Raw genomic sequence first — 21,913 nt, forward strand, 5'->3', positions numbered from 1 at the left:
CAGAGGCTGACAGCCGGGGGGCTGCACAGTCAAGTCAATGTTTCCAAACTCCGATGTTATTTCAGGCAGTAAGGCAAGCACGGATTTTGATGCTCCCAACACACCCCCACCACCCCTACACCACAGCAGGGCTGGGCATGAGACTCCCCCCACAGACACTGCCCGGGTGACTCCTGCAGGTGTGGAGCCCGGCCTTCCAAGAACAGCAGCGTTTTGCCCTTGTGTGGTTTTCCCCATCACCACCTCAAAATACCCACTACGGCTGAAGCCGCGCGAAGTTTGGTAGAACATGATCCCCAGCTGTTTCAGAGAAAAGAGCAGCGTGAGGTGTGGGAAGGTTAATATCGTGGGACAGGCAGCATCCCAAACTCCCCTTCCTTCTCTCCTCTTTCCTGGCACTATTTTCAACCCTGTGCCCCCCCACCAAGGCGTTTTTTCCTATTCTTTGGTGGTATTGGTTTTTACACAGCATGAAGCAAGCTATTTTTAGTTTACTAACTCATTTTATGAAGGGCATACGGACTTATTTCCAGTATTTCCCCTAACATTTAGTTCTCCTTAACGTCATTATTATTGCCTGACTGCGACGATGTGTACACATGATGTATATACATGTAAACACAAATGTTTCATCACATTTTGAAAATACAAGTCTAAATTCTCCAGCTCTATAATTACTAGAACAGTAATGATTAAAAAAACCATTTTTTTTAGATTTAAGCTAAACAGAGTGAATTCCAGAATGACCAGGAGAAGAAGAATTTAAGAGTCACTTACAGAGACTGAAAGGTATCATAGTACGGATTAACAAAAAATTGTGCCCTTACTCTCAAGTCAGTTTCAAGCCATTTAAATCAGTCACTCTACGTGAAGTAAAACAAATTTCAAAAGTGAAACAAACTTCTAGGCTAATTCACCATTATTTTTTATGTCCCAGATAGTTTCATCTGCATTCAGCATCCACAGAAAAGTGTTTACTGCAGTCAAAAGACAGACACTTAAAAGCACAGTTTTCAGGGTTCTCCAAAACATCACTTGTAAGGGAAAATACAATGTTAATTAGTCCACATATGATGCACAAAGCAGTATAGTACCCAGTTCAGCAGTGGAAGGGTTGCGCATGTTTAAGAAGTTACACAGCAAGCATACTTGTATCCACTAGTTACACCATTTTTAAAATTGTTTATTTTTCATATTCATGGATATTTTTTTTCCTGAAGAATTTGTTGTGAAAAACAGATCAGAGTTTCCTTTCTCTATGAAGAGCTACTAACTACCATTAATTATTTTCCTCACCACAACACATTCCTGAAAAAAACATAAAAGCGATTATTACCATTTGCTCAGCAGAGAAGTCTATCAGGGATTTTTACAGCTTTGACAGATAAAAAGAACTTGGTGTAATGGAACTCAACCTGCTAAAAAAGTGACAAGAGACTAAAATATGCATTCAGAGAATGAAGTTGTATAAGGAGGACAACACTGTTTGCATCATCCAGTCCTCTCCTTGTGTCAGAGAGAGACCGCTCCCTCTAGAGCCTCTTAAAAGGTCTAATTTTAGGTCTCTCAGCAATAGAGCTTCCAACAATTGCCTTAAACCAGATTTGCAAATCAGACTTTCACCCCGCAAAACCAATCCAATACTGATTTTTCATGTGATATTCAGTTTATTTTACACTGAAAGCGATAAGCAGTATATCGTAGGTTTTGTGTTAACAGTGTTTAATGGCTCAGAGACTAGCATGAGGGCTCTTGGTTTTGGCATCCACAACAGCTTATGTTACAAATAGGTTGTTAGCAGAGACAGGCATTAAGTTTCTGTGTATTAAGGAAAATGCAACCTATTCCCCCACCCAGCTACTGCCAGGGGGAGGCAGCAGTGGCCCTGAATGTTTGCAGAGATGACTAATGCCTGGTTCTTCAGCCTGGGTTTCAAAAGTCATCTGCCTCATTGATCCAATTACCTAGTGGGTAAAACATTAAGACTCAAGACACCATTAGGTCCCAGGGTTAGCCCTGAACCTATAAACACAATATACAGAGTATCAGAGGTGTGGAAGGGGCTACTTCTGCTGTAGTTCATATTCAGAAGAGGAAACCCAAAGCACCTAATTCCCATTTAAATAACCTTTACGCATTTCTTCTCCCAGACTTGATAGGTTTACAAACTATCAACACAACAAATACTGCGTAGAAGACCTCTGGCAGTGAAGTTCACAGCAAGCATGCGTCCAATCCTTCTTTCTGGAAGAGGGTAACTCAGTCTTGCCAGCTGTGAAAAAGCACCATCGGCTAGAACTTGCCAGATCACTTACTGCTACGTGTAATCCATGACACCGACGGCTAAACTTTCTTAAACTGGTTTTCAACCTTAAAAGCAACTAGGACAAAATTGTCTGTTACTCCATATGCTAACAGATGATACGTAAACAGAGTCCTTTTGCAAGGATGCCACTAGTCACCTGTACAACATTTTCCTCGTGGCTCGTACTACCTTGTTGCTGCCTTAAATTTCACCTAAAGGGTCAAGTAGTCCTAGGACTGCATCCTATAGCTTGCAGGACATCTGTCAAGTGTTTCTCTCTAAGCATTCTGCTCAGTTTCTTCAAATTAATCCGGGCAAAACTTCACTGTGAAAATGCAAGAGAAGATGATAAAAAAAAGGGACTAAGGGCGGGGGACCCCAAACCACAGAAGCAGGATGCTTCTTAAGGGAAAAAAAAAAGTTAAAGCTTCCTTCCCAATTGCTCTGTGTCTTTTACATTCTCTGTTGATTGTATTTGGGGTTCACCTATTCCATTTATTGACAAATTAATAAAAACTAATTTTGCTCGAATCCTCTGTCAGGTCTCTACAGTGTCTGACAACTGCTCATTTAGTAAGTGGCTGACACCATCCAAGGCAAAACCATGGGAACTTTCTTCACTTCATCCAAGGGAAACTTTATTCAGAGATGAAACGCAAGAGCTCATTTTGGATCAAAGATCCTTATGCTACAGTTCTATGTGAAAAGTGACTTCAGTGCATCAAAACAAGTTCAAAATATTTGAAGCCATTTTGTCAAGTCCAAGAAATATAGGGGGATTTCAAGTATGTCAAGCTGAACCTGGCTCAGATGATGGAAGGCTGCAAACACATTAATTTACCTTGAAATAGATCACAAAAGGTCAAAATAACTGCCGGATTCAGTTAGTCTTCAAGTTAAGCTCAGGAAAGTCAACCTTGTCATTTCTGTGCAAGAAAAGTAAGAAGATGATGTCCCCTTACTCACAGAGTTTGTCTGCGTTTCAGCCTCCTCTATTAAATGCAAGTTTTCCTACCTGCCAACTCCAAGATTTACCGGAGCATTGCCAGGGGTGGGGAAGAATGCAAATGCCAGGGCAGAGATTAAGGGCCAAAGTGCTCGGATTTGCCATGGGGGGCATTGGCCATTTGTAGCAGTAGGTCCCAGTAACAGCTGAGGCATGAGAACCATGGTCAGCATCAGGTCTGCTCCAGGATATCTCCCTGCTATGTTTTTACCAAGAAAGCAGAAGAAAGTGGCAAAACCCACCTAAGAAATGGAAAAGGAACGTTTCTGGTTTTGGCACCACATCCCATTCCTTTCTTGTACTCACAAATCATGCCAGAGAGGAGTGAGAACACGATAGATCCCAAGTCTAAACATGATGGCTGTCAGTTCATGATGTACCTGAAATCTTAAAAGAGTAGCTCAAGACGAAACTACCAACCAAGCAACTTCAGGAACACTACACACTGAGCTCAGGAAATTTATTGGAAGTAAAGAGTCAGCTACACAGATTCTAATTGCAAAAACCTGTATTTTCTTAAAGAAAGACATGTAGCAGAATCAAATTAAAGTTTGGAATGCTAGTTCTTAAACAGTATTAAAGGCGTAAAAGAAAATGTATTCCAGTTAAACCATCATGTGTGAGAACACATTTGAAGAGTTTTGATTATTTCAATCCAAGCAATTTCTTAGGAGCTAATATTATCACCTAGGTGTATGTAACACTAACAACCACCAACCAGATAGCAGCACTCTAGTCTTCAAAAAAAACAAGAAGGAGGAGCCGGGGAACTACAGGCCGGTCAGCCTCACCTCCATCCCTGGAAAGATGATGGAACAGCTCGTTCTGGGCGTCATCTCAAGGCATGTGGAGGAAAAGAAAGCTATCAGAAGTACTCAACATGGACTCACCAAGGGGAAATCATGTCTGACTAATCTGATAGCCTTCTATGATGGCATGACTGGATGGACAGATGAGGGGAGGGCGGGGAGGGCGGTAGATGTGGTCTGCCTTGACTTAAGCAAGGCGTTCGACACCGTCTCCCACAGCATCCTCATAGGGAAGCTTAGGAAGAGTGGGTTAGGTGAATGGACAGTAAGATAACTGGTTAAAAGACAGAGCTCAGAGGGTAGTGATTAGGGGCACAGAGTCCCGTTGGAGGTCAGTGATGAGTGGCGTTCCCCAGGGGTCAGCACTGGGTCCAGTCCTCTTCAATATATTCATCAATGACCTGGATGAGGGGATAGAGGGCACCCTCAGCAAGTTTGATGATGACACAAAGCTGGGAGGGGTGGCCGACACACCGGAAGGCTGTGCCACTATACAGAGAGACCTCCTGGGCAAAGAGGAACCTTATGAAATTCAACAAGGGCAAGTGTATGGTGCTGCACCTGGGGAGGAATAACCCCATGCACCAGTAGAGGTTGGGGGCTGACCTGCTGGAGAGCAGCTCGGTGGAAAGAGACCTGGGAGTCCTGGTGGACAACAGGATGACCATGAGCCAGCAGTGTGCCCTTGTGGCCAAAAAGGCCAATGGCATCCTGGGGTGCATCAAGAAGAACGTGGCCAGCAGGTCGAGGGAGGTCATCCTCCCCCTCTACTCTGCCTTGGTGAGGCTGCACCTGGAGTACTGTGTCCAGTTCCAGGCTCCCCGGTCCAAGAAGGACAGGGAACTGCTGGAGAGGGTGCAGCAAAGGGCTACCAAGATGATTAGGGGACTGGAACACCCCCAGTCCAAGAAGGACAGGGAACTGCTGGAGAGGATGCAGCAAAGGGCTACCAAGATGATTAGGGGACTGGAACACCTCTCTTGTGAAGAAAGGCTGAGGGACTTGGGTCTCTTCAGTCTGGAAAAAAGACGGCTGAGGCGGGATCTTATCAACACTTATAAATACTTCAAGGGTGGGTGTCAGGAGGATGGGGCCAGGCTCTTTTCAGTGGTGCCCAGCAACAGGACAAGAGGTAATGGGCACAAACTTGAGGATAGGAAGTTCCACCTAAACATGAGGAGGAACTTCTTTACTTTGAGGGTGGCAGAGCACTGGAACAGGCTGCCCAGAGAGGTGGTGGAGTCTCCGTCTTTGGAGACATTCAAAACCCGCCTGGACGCATTCCTGTGCAACCTGCTCTGGGTGACCCTGCTCTGGTGGGGGGGTTGGACTAGACGATCTCCAGGGGTCCCTTCCAACCCTATGGTTCTATGATTCTATTAAATGGAAATTTACTTAAAAGTTTTGAATTATACAGTAACTGATAAACTCAAAATCTCCTGTGTTACCTTTATATGCACTTGCCTACGAGTAAGTAGGTACATACACTTGCAAGTAGGAACACTATTTAGCTACAACTGTTTGTTCTTGCCTCCCACAGCTCATGTACAACTGCACCACCTGTCCTCTGAAGCCACCAGCAAATAATGTACACCACACCAAATCCTTCTTTTGACAATTTCCCTACAGGCAAGCTCTCTTTAAAGCATTTTCCCTGCTTGACTAGTTTTCACCACATTCTTCATACTGCAGCCCCTAGCAAATATGATCCTACAGCAAAGTTCTTCTCACATCTGCTCAGAACATCCCTATCACCAACAGTGCCGAAAGTGAAGCTTTTCTGCTTGCAAATCCATAGTTCTTGAACCAATTGCTGGCACAGAGCACCCGAGATGCCTTGGACCATATTCATTATTAAATACAGTAAATCAGGGAACCATCACGTTACATGGCATTCAAAGGATTGTCTCCATTCACAGAAAAGTTTTCTTCCTGAGCCTTCCTGAACCTTTGAGAGTGGTTAACAATGTAATAGAATTGATACTTTAAAAAACAGATATTGGAACACCAATGTAGTGTGAACTAAACTAGACCAAGGATTTTGTGTAGTGACCCTACTAGTTGGTGTTTATGTATGAAAACTTGATTAGAAGATCAGATATGTTTCCATAAAACCTACGTAATTCCATACAAACGTGGTCCATAATCATCTAAGAGGAAATTTAAATTTTTTTCTTCGTCAGTCAGTGGCCTATGCCCTATTTCTTAGGGAACATAAAGCAGAATTTCCTTTTGCAGCAAATCCTACGGCACCTAATTATTCTGCAAATTCAACTTTACAACATGTTTGAAGACACACTGGAAAGTCTTCTGAAGTCTTCAACTACTTCTAATTAATCCACCCGTTTTTGTTGCTCAAACTGAGCCGTAAGTTCAGAATCTCTAGCTTTCTTGTAACATCAGTACAGCTGGCTTAATGTGCGTGTGTGCACACACAAAAATATCAGATCCAGGTCAGTTGGCATTTAACATTCAGAAAGACCTATCAGTACTTCCCTTATGACAGTGGTTATGCAACTTGCATTTTGTACGTAGGTATCACTCCTAATGTAAGTATATCCTCAGAGCACAGGAAAAGATTCTTCTGAATAGAATGAACATACCTGAGCCTCAAAACCCCTCTCGTTATTTGCAACAGAGGGCACTTAACCGTTCACTAAGATGAGCAGGACTCTGATCAGTGGAAACAAGGGAGGAACAGAAAACATGCACAATTCAAAGAACTGGAATTAGTCAAACAGACATTCTTCCTTAAAGTAATTAAGGGTCATTACTCAAGATGAACAAGCTCACGTGTATTTGACGAACAATTGTGGGATCACCATAAAGAAGTTTAAAGCTGCCTTAGGCGCCTGCAAGGGAAACACTCAAGTAGCTACAGCCTTAGCTCTAAAGAAGTCACTCGCTCGTATATGACAACATCAGAACGGACTGCAAAGACCACATGAGCCTGAACACAAGAAAATCCTGTCCAGCTAAAACTAAAACCTAGCAGGATCTGAAAGTGCAACTCAGGCTTGCTTGATTATGCAGACTATCCTAATCCTTCAGCATATGTCACAGTGAACAAGGTATACATTTCACTAGCTCAGTGTTGTCAAAAGAAGTGTTCTGAAAAACCAACATGAGTCATCTCATTTCAGAATGGTTTAGGAAAGAAAGTGGAAAAAATGTTTGGGTGAGGCCTAACAGTAATTGTGTATTACAGGCTGCTCTACATGTACCTATTTTTTAAGTCTGAAAAACTCCCCCGGCAGCTATCACGTAAGTGCTGAAAGCTCAAAGCAGTAGATTTATCTGTCTTGTCAGCATCATGCTTAATTCCCAAGCAGGAAAAGATTTCCAGACTGGTACAGAAAGGGCTATGACCACTTTCAGGAAGCTTTTCGCTTTGTGTGCAAGTGCTTGATTCCATAACAAGGTATTTGTAGATGCTTCCATCAGTTACACTTTTACTTAGCAAGACAACTTTATAGCGCATAATAAGAAACGTGACTGCATACGCCCACATATGCAGCAAACTACCATCCAGCTATTGCAGTGAAGCACCAAAAAGACCACCTTGTTGTAACTTCTTTATGTATTTGCAATGAGCTGCAGTACTCACGCAGGTTGCCCAAGCCGCGACACCTGGACTGTTTAGTTTACACCATGACTCTATTGACTAGAGCATCGCAGGTACGTCCAGACACTGCAGCAACATCCGCACATGCAGGATGCTAATGAACAATACAATTACTGACAAACCAGCAGAAGAGAGGACTTGATGCCATCTTTGCCCTGAGAAGGAATGCTCTCTACCTCTTAAACACACACGTAGAACGGAAGGCTTCTCTGCCTAGAAAACAATTTCAAATGCTATCCTCCATCAGACACTAAAAACCAGAGCCAGAGGCATTTGCATCAACAGAATTGTATGCCCTCTGTCTCTCAGTAAAACAGTGTAACAGTTACCATTAAGCAAGCTGAAGTCCTTGAATCTTTTAGTCATCCTCACGTTCACCAAGCAGCCCCTTACAACTCAGTGTAGGACAGTTTGCCGAGGCTTGATTTACAGATTATGCTTTACAGCAAAGTGGTGTCACTAATAAATTCATTAACATTTTTAACAAACTCAAGCCAAAGACCTCTGAAAGACAGCAGATCTTACATTTATCTGCATTAAGTACAATAATTTTAGGACAGTCTAAGCAAGAGAAGGGAAGGTAAGACAGAAGCATAATCTTAAAGGTTTCTTTACACAACATCATTATGCTGAGAAACCTGCTTTATAGTACACAACTCCCACTCCTGCTTATCAAAAACCTCTATGCGCAAGGCTACATTTCTCACTTTATCTTGACATACTCTGCATAAACTAATAACCTTGCATGAAATCTGCCTTTATAAAAGACACATAGATTACAAGAGGAATTCTTGTGAGTTATGGTTATACTTTTGATTGGAAAATCATTCCTTAGCATGAGACTTGAAGCTTTTTTCTAACTGACCCCATGCAAATACCTATTTCGCATTAGTGATTGGAATACTTCAGTTGCTCCCTTATTTTTGCATTACAGCGTTACTACACGCTTACTGAAGAAACAATCCCTCATGCAGGTTCTTAAAACACATCAACTCATTCCCTATATTTCTATGACTATGCACACTCGTCATCCCAAAAAAAGCTTCCAGCTCTCTAATCTGATCCTTGAGTAGTTTATCTAAACAAAACAAAAAAAGGGGGAGGAGGGGGAAACTACCCACAATAAATTTGTGTACTTGGTAATACAACAAGTAACATAAAGACTGTGTTTTCAACATCTTTGAGTTACAAAGAAACCACCCTTATGGCTGAAGCCCATGAAATGAAACTTGCTTCAAGCCGAGGGAATATTCAGATGAACGTTTTCCTCCTTATTATGATTTTAGACAGCTACTATGGGAATAGGTGGCATTTTGGTCTGACTGGTAAACTGTTCTTATGGAAGACTAACAATTTTAGAAGTACTTATTCCAGAATTAATTTCTGTTGTTCTCAGAAGTTACATATGAACACCTGTAAAATTAATCTACAAGGCCTTTACCGCTTATATCTGTAGCATTTGCTCTGTGCACGAGAGTAAACCTTTTTCAATTCATGTGCAATCACATTTATTTATAGACGTGCTTGTGAAGTTTAGGGAAGAAGTTTTCAACTCACTTATTTCACTTGCAACCTGGTCCAGTTTTTCTTTTGACCTACTGATTAGAGCCACCTTCATTCCACGTCTTGCTAACTGCAACAAAGCAAAACAGGAGACATAAGAACAATCATAAATCACTTCCACGTTAGTATCCTAATTAAAGGAATTGCATAATTTGTCAAACATCACAATAATATGACCAGCAAGTTTGAAAAAAAATTACAGTTTTAAATAGAGATATGAAAGGGGTAAACCAGGACAGATAGCTCCATGCTACTTCTTACTTGATTCCCTTTATGACAAATGTATTATCCTCTCAGTGATTCAATACAGGTGTATAGGCACTTTTATAAAATAGAAAGCCAACAGTAGATATTCCACAGAACTTTTACAACACCTCTGCAAGTCAGAGCAAAGAACCCATAACTAAGTTTAAATGCCAAATGAAGATATCCGTGATCACTTGAGTAACTGTGTTGCAAAATTACGCCAGCACTCAAAACTTGCTTCCTTTTGTCAGGCTCCGCTCTTACTTTGTGCTAAAGATAGGTATGAAGATTAATTTCTTCATGCAGTTCTTTTAGGGAAGCTGTGTAACGTAAGCTGTGGCCGGAGCATATCCTGGTCATCAAATCAGCCCTACTGCTGCAGGTTTGTAACAGGGTGTAACAGCCACATTTAAAAGTGCCTGCAGAAAGACAGCTACGTATCTGAATTAGTCTGCAATGAAAACAAACAATGTTTGTGACTACTGTAAGTCCCTGTTCCAGTGAAAAGTAAAACCAATATATCCACAGTTCATAGTGACACTGCCCTTCAGACACTTAGCACCTACATATAAAAACCAGGTAAGTTCTCATGGCTCTATAAAACTCCTTCACTGCCTTTGGAAGCAGATGAGAATGGGTCTTAAAGGAAATCTTAAAAAAAAAATACCCCAAACCACAGCATAGTATAGCAACAACCTAAAGTGACTTAACCTCATCTACCTTTCTAGCACAAGTATGCAAACCAAGAAAGCTTCTTTCAGGGACAAGTATGACAAAGTTCGTCAGCAAACTCCATCCTTCACTCCTATGTGTGATCTCTAAGCAGAAGAAATCTCATACTAAACCTCTGATGAGCTTAGAGAGAGGTGTGATGAGACCAAAGAACTGCTAACAAATTGCCGCAGAGTTCAGGTTTATGGTAACTTACACCTTCTGCTCAAAGAAATGATCTAGCGTTGAGGATGACTGTCTAAAAGGGATGAAACACATCCACCTCCAGATAAGCACCTGGCTCACTGGAATAAACTTTTCATAAATCCAAGCAGTAGGCTTGGGGGGCAGCAGGGAGAAGGGAATAACATAACATTCTCTTATTCCACAGGTCCAAGGCAGCAAAGTCAAATACCGTACCTAAAAGTATCTCAGCCTGTAACACCAAGGACAACCTGACAGTAAATCTACTCAAGGGTCTGAAACAGCTGTGGTCCCATGGGGCAAAAAAGCCCCAGCAATGTTCCTCATGGATGCAAGCTCCAGACCACTGATGGGCAGTTTGCTTTCAGCAGTCATAACCTCTGGGCTCCCAGACTGCTTAAGTAGATGCCTGAGCTTTACGGAAAAGTATCCAGCTGTACTTGTTTCAAAAGCCGAGGAAGCAAAGCCATGCCAACGCACCCAGACAGTGGAACCTCAGCACATTTACAGAGCCTCCACAAGAGTGAGCTTGAGAGAAACTGCTGCTGTGTTGACACTAAAGGGATGCACTCCGAGAGGCGCATCTGAAATCTGGAAATGGAAACCCATTTACGAAAGGAATTCTCTGAGTACAGAACATATAAAATGGCCAAGGAAAGAGCCTGTAAGTAGGAAAAAATATCACTTAGGAGAAGAAATCAAACTTGGAAATGATAAAGTGCTCAACAGCAAGTTCAGTTTGAGTCTGATGAAACCAGATCAGTTTCTGCTGAGCACTCTGAATTCACTGGTAGAGTCCTAGCGGGTTGAAAAGAACCACAGTAGTCCAAATAGCAATAAGGATCCTCTGAGATCCCAGCAACTAATTACATTTTTATATAAGGAACAATATTACACATTTCATTTATATATATATATAAGACCCATTTGCTTTGTAGATAACCTGCCGTTATACTTGGATCTTTGGCCAGTGTCTCTAGGGTTATGAATAGGCTGAATGAGAAGACCTTAAAACTAATCACAAATACTCACCCAGAATAGTAAACATTGGGAAGATGCTCTTGTAGCCTAGCGACTGATGCAAGCAAGAGTCACCATCTAATGGAGTTGGTGGATGTAGGCATCTGATTTCCTTAAATCCCATGTTAGTAACTACCACATTTTCCACTTTGGTAGCAAAACACAGTTGCCATTAAAGCCCGTTCTCTCCAAGATGGAAAAGAGTGTCATTGACAGCCCACCAAAGCAGAGTTGAAGCTCTTGTTAGAGTAGGTATAGCAAGAGGATCTACAAAAAGCAATACTAAGGAGACGTGCACAGCAGAGTACGCAACGGGATCAAAACCTCTAGTTTATCAATAGCACACAAATACATCTGAGATTAAATTTAAACTCAGGATTTGCAAAAACGAACAGCAAATTGCAAGAGAGGGGCCACAAATAGCAACTCCTGACCATATCCTTAAAAAAAAAAAAAGACAAAAGAAAAAAGTATGCTGCTTTGGAATCAAAGACCTGGTTAGCATTACCCAAACAGAGAAGAAAACTTGCATTTACTATGGCACTTTCTACCTTTCCTGAAGTGGTGGTCTAGTGATGACAAGGCTATCAGTGCTGAGCAAGGAATAAAGAACTTAATACTGCAAAAGTGAAAAGTGTAAAAACGCCTCTTTGCTTGGAAAAGAAGGAAAGTAACCAAAAGAGCAGAGTATAACCAAAGAATCCACAAACTCTTAACATTCTTCCATCACTTACTGGTGACCATGTCAAGCTTTCAAAGAGGCGATTCTCAACACACCGTACATTTCTCACAAACTCCTCCAAGGAGAGGGAAGTAATCTGCACAATTGTAATCACAGCCATCAGTGCCCAAGCAGCTGTATGCCAGTGTCATTTCTAGCAACCTGATGGGATCTTCTAGCAGAAAGTCAAGCCTCCATTGTCAGTCTTATGGAGACATCTCGAGAGTCAACTGAAAGATTGAGAAGTCTTTTCTGGTATTCTACATTTCACCCTGCATTCACACTTGACTTCATCAAATATTCTTCATCTACATAAACTGTGAAAGGGTGGATATGTGTTTTATTCTAAATAAATAACTAACAATAATATATATTTTTTAAATAAAAATGTGTTTTATTCTATAGCCCAAGAACGAATATTTGTACCCTTTGGGGTGATCTGTGCCTACAGCAACTACAGCAGGGAAGCTGAAACAGTCAAGTGTTTCCCAGCAGGACCTCATACTTGTGATCAGCTTTCCTAACAGGGGTTCATACACAGGGGTCTGCCAGCAGCACACATTTGTGTTTGAAGGCAGCCTGGTTCGCAGAGACACCAGCAGAACATAAAGCAAGATGTAGTTTTGCTCACTTGATAACTTAACATGCAGACCCTGAAACTAATCTCCCATGATGTTTCAGAGGGTGTCTCCCACACCAGAGGGCTTCCTCCTGGGCACAATGACCTCCTTCCGCTTGCTCTAGGCAGCTAAATTTAAGCGTTGCATCATTTGCTTCAGTGATGTCTGACTGGGATATTTGGCACGTATGAGCTGTCAGCTCTACGCCAGAATCAGGCGCTGTTGGCACCAAGCTTAATTCCCTTTGCAGCCACCTCTCCCTGTCTTGACCCAGTAGGACGAGGCGCTACTTTCTACAAAGCAGAAAGGAGTCTGGGGGCTAGGGGTTACAGGCAGCAGGGCATGCAGGGATGCGAGGGAAACCTGAAGGATGAGGACTACCTGTAAAGATGAACGCTACCTTCCCCATGGGCTCCGCAGAACAAGACATTCCAGAAAAAGGGAATCTCTCACAGCTGATCTCCTCATACAAAGTCACACTGGTATTTCAGAGAACACAAAAATGAGTACAGACAGGACCATTTTGGTAGTGATGCTGGAGTTAAAGTTATTTTTGCTATAAATTGTTGTAGTCAGCACTATTTGTCATGATGTTCTCTTGGCTTATAGGCTAAATTGCCCCATACTAACAGGCACTTTCTGTCTTAAGCAATACGTTCCAGTACCATATTTGGAGCCCACATATCCACCAAGAAGAAAAGTACAGTAAAAGAGATAGAAGTAAAACCCAGCTTCAGAGACTTCATGAACTATAGGGAATAATTGGAACATACTCCAGGCAGCTAGGAATGACATTTAGTCAGTGCCTGGAAATACCAAAAGGAAACACCAAGGACTGAGAAATTTAAAATAATTGTAACCACCAAAAAAGTTAAATAAAAACTGAAGGGCGAGGTAAGGGCTGAAAATAGAATTCACAAATAAAGAAAACTAACAAAGAGGGATACAACTTTTGTCTGGTCACCTGAGGGAGGCAAGGCAAGAGACTTCTTCCTCCACAGATATCTACGTTAAGATAAGCGAGGAGATATGACGTGCTGCTTGACAGAGTTGAAACAGCGTGACATCTTGCCAAGGATCGAGATACACTTCCAAGTGATGAGAATTCTTACCTCTTCTGCATAGGCTTTTCCAATCCCATCAGTAGCTCCTGTGATCACTGAAAAAGACAGACAGATACACATTAGTTGCTCCACGGAAATAACTGCAATGGGTGTTCATTAGTAGACTGCTAAAGTACTCGTTCCAGCCACGAGAACAGGTCAAAGTTTCTGGAATAGGTGTACAACTTATCAAATCTCTTAGGGAATTTGCACTAAATTTTTTCCATATGTAAGAAAGGAGAGGGAAGAGAAGGAGTTACGAGCTTAACAGTTATGTTACGAATCATGTTCGGCACCCCCTCTCACACCAGTCATCTGGCCCACTATGCTGCTTCTGAAGCTTTGCAGACTAAGAGAGATTTCCAAGTCATTTAACTTAAAAAAACCCTCAATTATGACTATTAAAACAGCTTTTTTTTTATAGTAAAATAAAAAATATCTTAAAGCCTGTAAGCATCCAATAAAACAAACATCTTAGTCTCTGTTAGTGACCCTCTTGTAGGTTCCAGATAACCCTGAGCATTGTGCTTACCAGCAGCAAGTATGAGTGACTGATGCAGCCATCAGTTACAAGCTGGGCTTCTAGAGCTTAAACTTTTTCACCCATGGGTGACTGGGATCTGTGTCAAGCCTCAAGTCTTTTTAGGATTCTTTTCCACATGCTGAGAAGCTCTGAGTGACTCAACATGCCATTAGTTTAACAGATTTTTCCAGGGTTCTCACCACACCAGTAGCTGATCATCTCAGTTTGCTCACTAAATAGCAACTCCTCCATCCAGAATCTGCTTCTCCAAATACTTTTTAAAGCAAGCACATTAAACACCACTACCTTTCTCTCTCAGCTCTTCCGTCTCCTCAAACCCAATGCCTACACCTCAACATCCTTACTCAAATAGCTCTCTACTCATTCATCTGTCTCTGCTCTCATGCTCCAAGTGGCTACAGAATATACCGGATTTTTCTGTTTGTCCTCATGTCAGATCAGAACAGCTTAGTTTGTGCTTCTACTGCCTACCCCTGAATGTAGGCATGCCTCAAATAATTGGGCTTGTTTAATGTTTCAGAAAACTGAGCTGAGAGTGTTGGTTGAGCTCTCAGGTCAACCTCTACCTAAGTGAAACTCAGAGCAGACGGAGGTGTTGTCCGGCACTGGGACTCAGCAATAACTTCCCTTCAGGGCATCAGAAGGAGACGTGTTTGCAGATGATTTGATTAGTCACTGCTTGCAGATCACTCATAACAGTTGGCATGCAAACAGCAACCAGAATATTTCTGTTTGAGTAATAACAGCTAGGAAATGCTGTAACCATTTCAGTTTCTGTGCCTGCTAGCTATAAATAAATGGACGTAATAACACGTGATGAAGCTGACTGTGAAGGTCCTATTTGAGCTCGAATGGCCAAGATAACAGTCCAGTAACAGGCTAAGAATGAAGGATCCAGTCATGCCCCTGACTCGAGCTAGATTTACAGATGACCACAGGTGAAGGTACACACACATACATTTATCCCCTCCCTGGTTTCAAGGTTTATTTGCAAGATGCCATAGCTCCAGTGTGATAAGAATATGCATGACTGTACACACAGGATGCTTGGGCTAGTAAACAGAGTTCTAGCTGCTGTATTGGCAGACCCAGTGAATTTTATTGAGAAAGCCAAGTGTCCGTGTCACCCCGTTTTGCCACTTCCTATCCAGCCACCATTAGGGAAGCGTGAGTAATGGTTTTGTTATAGACACAAATCCACATATAGGAAGGTTGAGCAATGGTCCAAATAATGAAAAAAGCAGACCTTGGAGAAAAAAAATCAAGAATACATTCCCAGGAGCAAAAATCTGTACTGGTATCCCTCCCCGTTAGGCTTACAACAGTAGCTGGACATGTTCTAAGTTGACCCAATCTGGAAAACATTCAGCTTCAGTGACTTGGTGAAAGGGGTTATTTCCTTCATTACAGTTAGTGAGGTACCTAAAGAACAGCCATTCCCTCTAAGGCTTATAGACCGTTTCTCCTCCTCCCAACTCAAAATTCATGGACTTAATGGTTTTATCCCCAGATAATAAGCTCAGCGTTTTAAAATATTGTTTTCTGACACTGTGAGTTGTTCGGCTTCTAGCAACTACAACTGAGAGTATATGCTCCGTACGGCAGGGACTCAGAAAAGCATCTGTAGCACTTTAAAGGCTTAGTAGAGTGCAAGTACAATTTCAGTCAAGGATATTTAACTCATTTATTGAATCCATTGCTTAGGTAAATTGTAATAGAATTGGCTGGAGCATGAGGCTTAAGAAGCTGAAGATCAGGGATTTCTAACTGAAGTATGAGAATGGGATGGTTCCTCCCTCTTTAGACCCTACGTCAAATTAAAAGAACCTGTTGTCCAGAGGTTAAAGTACCTCCAGAACAGAACCTGAGAAATTTAAATAAGTCTGATATAGATAAATGACGAAAAACATTATAAAATCCCACCAGGAAGACAAGAGTGTTTGAGCCATCACCTACATAAACAGGCACCTACCTGATACACATTGGTTTTTTGCTTCTGCTGCAGGTAAAGGCATAGGCATCCAAATAAAGTACACAGCTGGTTTTTCTTAGCCATAAGAGAATCCTCTCCTCACAAGAAGCCACTAATGTCATCATTTTATTGCTGGCTCCGCTTTGAGAAGGATAACTTTGTCTCCTGCTCTGTGCTCCCACAGCACCTTGAAGAGCAACCACAGTACAAAGGCTGCTTGCCAATGTATAGCCTAGAAAACAGTTTTTTTAGGCCACACTTTTCTTCCTAAGGCTCTTCAAGAGAAAGCACCTGGCTCAGCTCTCACCCATTCTAAGGAAATTAATTTCCCATCAATGGCTCCACCGGTGCAGAGGCTGTCAAGGTCAGCACCGGAGGACTGAGATGGGAAACGTGCACTAGTGTAGACCTGTCCTGCTGCTGACCAGTAGCACCCAGTTCAGCCAGGGAGCTGTGGTTACCGACTATTTACGGGACCCCGGTGAGCAGTTCGTCAGGTCAGGAAGGCTGCCCAGACAGATACCTGCCTGAGAGAAGGTGCCTGAGGCATACTGCAGAGAGCAATACTTACGCCCTATGTTGTAAAAGCAAGGAAAAGAGTTGGGGTAAAAGCAACCAATTAGATCAATTATCAAAAGAGTAAAGATTCAACCACCTCATCTTCCTCCATGTTCTGGATTACCTGAAGTGTATATGCTATCGGGAAAGGGGAGAACGATAAACAGAGGTTTTGGTAAGACTTCTGCATTAGCAAGACACTTATATTTTTCATATTGATTACATTAATCGCTAGTTTCCACTCCAGAGCCAAGTGTTGCAGTTTTAACCATCCCAGCTATGTACAGAAGCTGTACCAGTTTAACTAAATTTTAACTATCACCCTAATGTGCTGAAGCTAGTTTAACTCCAAGTGTGGATTAACTTTTAAATTCTGTTTCTTCTACAGACGGCGTTCCAGCAGAAGTTAAACTGACTGCAGTTGGCAGAGCTTAAAGAAGGCAAACCAAGTAGGGTAGCAAGAAGTTATTGTCTGTACAAGAAAGCTGCACCAGCTCGTGATTATACACATTTACTCAGTAGTCAGACTAACTGTAGTAGCTTCCCGCTTCAGCCATCTGCCGTCTCCAGAAGAGAAGCAAGAAGAGTGCCCAAGCAGCTTGTGTGTGAGCCCACCGAATAAAATGGGAGCTTGTATTGAAGCGCTGGCTGATTTTAGGCAAAGAAGGCAACATCCACCTTCCCCTGACTTTTGGGGCTGTAGAGGAAAAGGGGAAGAAAAATAAGGAAAGGTATCCAATGACATGACATACTCTGAAAACAGCTCACTCTTAATACACCAACACATGCACTCGCGTTGTAGATGTTCTACCTCGGGAAGTTACTACTAACCAGAATTCAGCCGCAGAATTCACAAAATAATTAGACTGCATCCTGAACAGATCCCCATCTCAATACGTGTTTTTTTGAAACTTGCATATGTATAAGTACAGAGGCAACATTTGCAAGACTACATCATCTTTTCTCAGTTCTGAAAAAGCCTTCCCAAAGACTCCTGTTCCAAATCAGAGCCCACACAGCCTGGTCCTAGTGAGTCCAGCACACTGAAAGGAACATCTCTTGCTCTTCTATGTAATGACACTTTCTTGACTGGGTAAGACTGCCATAATCATTATTATAATGGGTTACAGATGTACACATGGATTTTATCCTCTAGTCCCAGCTTTCATTTCAGTTGTGCACATCCTATTTATCCCTTCCACTGACCCCATACTGTTCAAAATGGCAGACAAGAAGCGGAAAACCTGGTAAAACATTTAAAATCACCATTAGTGTACACCACATGAGTATAAGTGACTTTGAACCCACCAATGCTTTGGATGCAGCCCTAAAATGTAGGTGTGCAGAGAAACGTACAATGTAGCATCAAGGTCTGCAAACCAAGCAGTATAGGGCATCATCTGCTCACAGCACTGGAGGAGGTTATGCCATATGTAGGCTGTAGATCTTTCAACTGCCATTGTAGATATACACGTCTGCACAAGAACTCAGACCACTAGTTAAATTTTTAATAACAATATTATCCTTAACACATCATGGAATTACTTTCTTAAATTACCAAAATCTGCACCTTAGGACAGTATAGCATCTTTGCCTTAGAGACTGTGTCGGAATTTTCCTTCCTATATGGTGTGGGGAAGGAAGAAAAATAAATAAGTAAACAAATCCCATTTCAACTCCTGCTTTGAGTTTACTTATACGTCTCTGACCTCTTACAATGATCTCTTCAATTTAAGATACAGCTACACAGGAATCCACCATAGCCTCTACTACTGGACTAGTTATTGATAGATGCAACTCATTAATTCTCTAAACCTTAATAACACCTAGCCACTTTGCTTCCTAATGTTTCACATGGTGTGTTTTCACAGCTTTTGTCATATATGATGCAATTCATAAGCATTGGCATAATTTCCTGCCCGGTACCAAACTCAAGGCAACCCTTGACAAACACGGGGCAAAGTTAAATGAACTCAGCAGTCAGCGAGATACATGGTCTTGCACTAACAGGGAAAAAGCTTTCCTGTTATTAAGAAATCCATAGACCAAGCCTATGAAACACGTTGTATAACCAGCCACTGACTTTAGTTTAGAGGATTAATATGCCCGGTGATACGTGCCATTAGGGGTTAAAAACATAGACTCTTCTCCAGAAGGCTTACAGAGGGGTGAATATGCAAATGCTTCCAATAGCACCTGCATCCTCCAGAAATCCCACAGCCCATGGCTAAACACCCAAGGGATAAGGTACCACCAACAGTGCAGGTAGCTCAAAAGGTCTCTCTGCTTCTAAGTAGTAGCAGCCACCACCTTCCCAAATAAAAGGTCACCCAGAAAGCATCCACCACCTCCTAGGAGGTATACTGGATAAACATTATCTGCTGTTAAAAAAGGAGACTACCATTGTACAGCCAGGCAAAAGCAGGACCCAGCAGACCACGGCAGTCTTTTGTGAATGAAGTGAATATTCAAGGCCCAGAAAGAACAGTTTAATCTGCTTCTTATGCAGCATGGGCATCCTAAAACAAAAGCAAAGAATGGTGCAGGAAAGCATGAGGCAGGCATGTAGAAATCATCTTGTCTCACGACAGGAGCAAGGACCAGCATTGACACAGGGAGAGGGAGCAAGAGCAAGCATAGAAAATTCTACTGCAGTTCTGCAGAGCAATCACGCTGAAACAAGATTATAGATTCGTGACTCCCCAATTCAAGGTTAGACTACAATGAAGATAAAGCTTAAAGAGATCAAGCCTGCCTTCAGATACAAACACACGTTTTCCACAGCAAAATAAGCTTTTGAGATGCCTAATGGAGATAAAGCATGGAATACTTTTATCCATGTTGCTGCTAGAGAACAGCACCAGGCACACTCCTTGCACTGCTTTGACTACCTGCACAATGAAGCTAACAACGATTATGCATGTTCTCTACTAGCCTCTTCAAACTACAAATTCATTTCAGTTCAGCCATTTTCCTGTTTTCATTCAGAAAAGTGTGAGGTTTTAGGCAATCTTTCAGAGTACTGCAGATGCACTCATGCACGTCATCACCTCGGAAGGAAAACTCAAGCCCCTAACAATGTTATTCCCCCTAGAAAGATGCGGGTCCAGCAATTTGGGAATACCTATACTCTTCCTGCTGAAAAATTAAGCTAACAAACAGATCTCAAGGAGATCAGATCTCGGCTACATTTCTGATCCCCTGGGGAGGTATTCAAATTTGTTGTCAAAATGGCCACTGCAGAGCTAGTCTCTCAGCTACATCCTCCATTCACACAGAAGAGCCGTCCCTCTCCTGCAAGACTAAACCTAGATACGAGTGAGGGTCTGGCACGGCACGGCACCCAGCTCTAGCAGACATGAACACAAAGAATAAACTAAGAACCTAGTGTGTCTTGTTAAAGCAATACAGTTGAGAGAAACTTCACAGCACAGCTAACCTTAGCATGGGTTTAAAGTACAACACATAAATAACTGAAGACTCGAGATTCTTCTGCTACGAAACACGGAGGCTATATTAAGAATATGACAGCTCCTGGGAAAAACAAAAGCTGGCAAGGGGAGGAAAGACTATCCCTGCTTGGCATCAAGCAGTGCTTCATTTATTACAGATTTATATAAATCACTGGCATTTGACCAATACCAAGCTTCTAGATTATCTCCAGCCAACGAAAATACTTTAGTCTGTGGTGGTTAAAAATATTCTACTTTTTGTCCTCAGCTTGCTAGGAACGGCTATTTTTAGTAAGAGCCCAATCAACCTTATCAAAATCAAGCATCAAAAATAGACTGGAGAAACACTGGAAGCAAATACTATTTTTAGCTGCTCCGTCTATCCCTGCCATTACCCACAAATTCTGACTGCACAGCCCATGCACGAGTGCTTAGTTATTCTAGGCAGATCCTCGTCGTGACCCTTTTTTCCCTGAACACCTGAATGCAGAAAACACTCGATTGATTAAAGATTAATACAGCCGCAAACCGTGACAGCTGCCTTTCGTCTGAGCGCTTTTGGGGAGGGGGAGAATATGGGATGACAGAGAGCTTGCATCAGTATTCCTCTTGGGGATCTATTACATGGAAAGAAAATTGCTATTTCAATTCCTTTTTGTTGCTAAAAATAGCAGCCCCAATTGATTCAAGCAAACAGGGCACCGGCTTAGCAATGCCAAATTTAGAAACCACTGAAGTCCCAAAGAGCGAACGCTAACGCAGTCTAACACATGCCAGCTCATATTTAACAAAGAACAAAGAAGATAAGCATGCCGGCTGCAAGTTAATAAGACAGCAGTAACTCCCTGCATTTTTATTAAATAAAAACAGAAAACTCGGTGCAAAAATAAGACAAACTTCACTTCTACTCTCCATTTAACTTGCCGAAATAGGAAGCCTCATCAGAAAGATCATCTATACCCAAGCTGAAATCCTAGAAATTCTATGCGTATTTTTTTTTTTTCATATGAAGGGTTTTTTTCTGCACAAAGGAGCTAACATCTAATGATCAGGCTTTGAAGAGACAGGCTACAGAAAAAGGTTCAATTCCCAGAACCAAACACTTGATAACAGCTTGTGTCTAGGAGCTAGGATTGTGGGTAGAAAAATATTCTATAAATATCGCAGCACTGACAAGTTCCCATTTTATCCAGAACTACATACGGCAAGAAAGGGTTTTGGGCAGTGCACTCTCAGGATTTCTTTAGACTTGAGAGCTAGAAGCAATCTAGAAATCGCAACAAGAAAGCCATACGGAAGAGTTCATGAAAGTCACAGGCAACACTTATGCAACATCAGGTCCAGACGCCTCTATGTGATCTCTCCCCATCCCAGGGTGGCTGCCTTCACCCGCTCAAACCTTTGCCGTGAGGTCTTTTACTCCTGTTAGTCATGGGCTGCTGCATTATGGATAT

General features: G+C 42.1%; 1 protein-coding gene across 1 annotated transcript in view; it reads right to left on the reverse strand.

The window, feature by feature from the left end:
- HSD17B12 (hydroxysteroid 17-beta dehydrogenase 12) overlaps positions 1–21,913 on the reverse strand; it is an 89,978-nt gene that overhangs the window by 42,402 nt on the left and 25,663 nt on the right. The window contains 2 exon segments of the mRNA XM_063332706.1: positions 9,303–9,378; positions 13,943–13,989. Coding sequence (XP_063188776.1) covers positions 9,303–9,378; positions 13,943–13,989 — 123 coding nt within the window.

The sequence above is a fragment of the Chroicocephalus ridibundus genome, chromosome 4 (assembly GCF_963924245.1).
Source record: "Chroicocephalus ridibundus chromosome 4, bChrRid1.1, whole genome shotgun sequence".
NCBI classification, from domain to species: domain Eukaryota; kingdom Metazoa; phylum Chordata; class Aves; order Charadriiformes; family Laridae; genus Chroicocephalus; species Chroicocephalus ridibundus.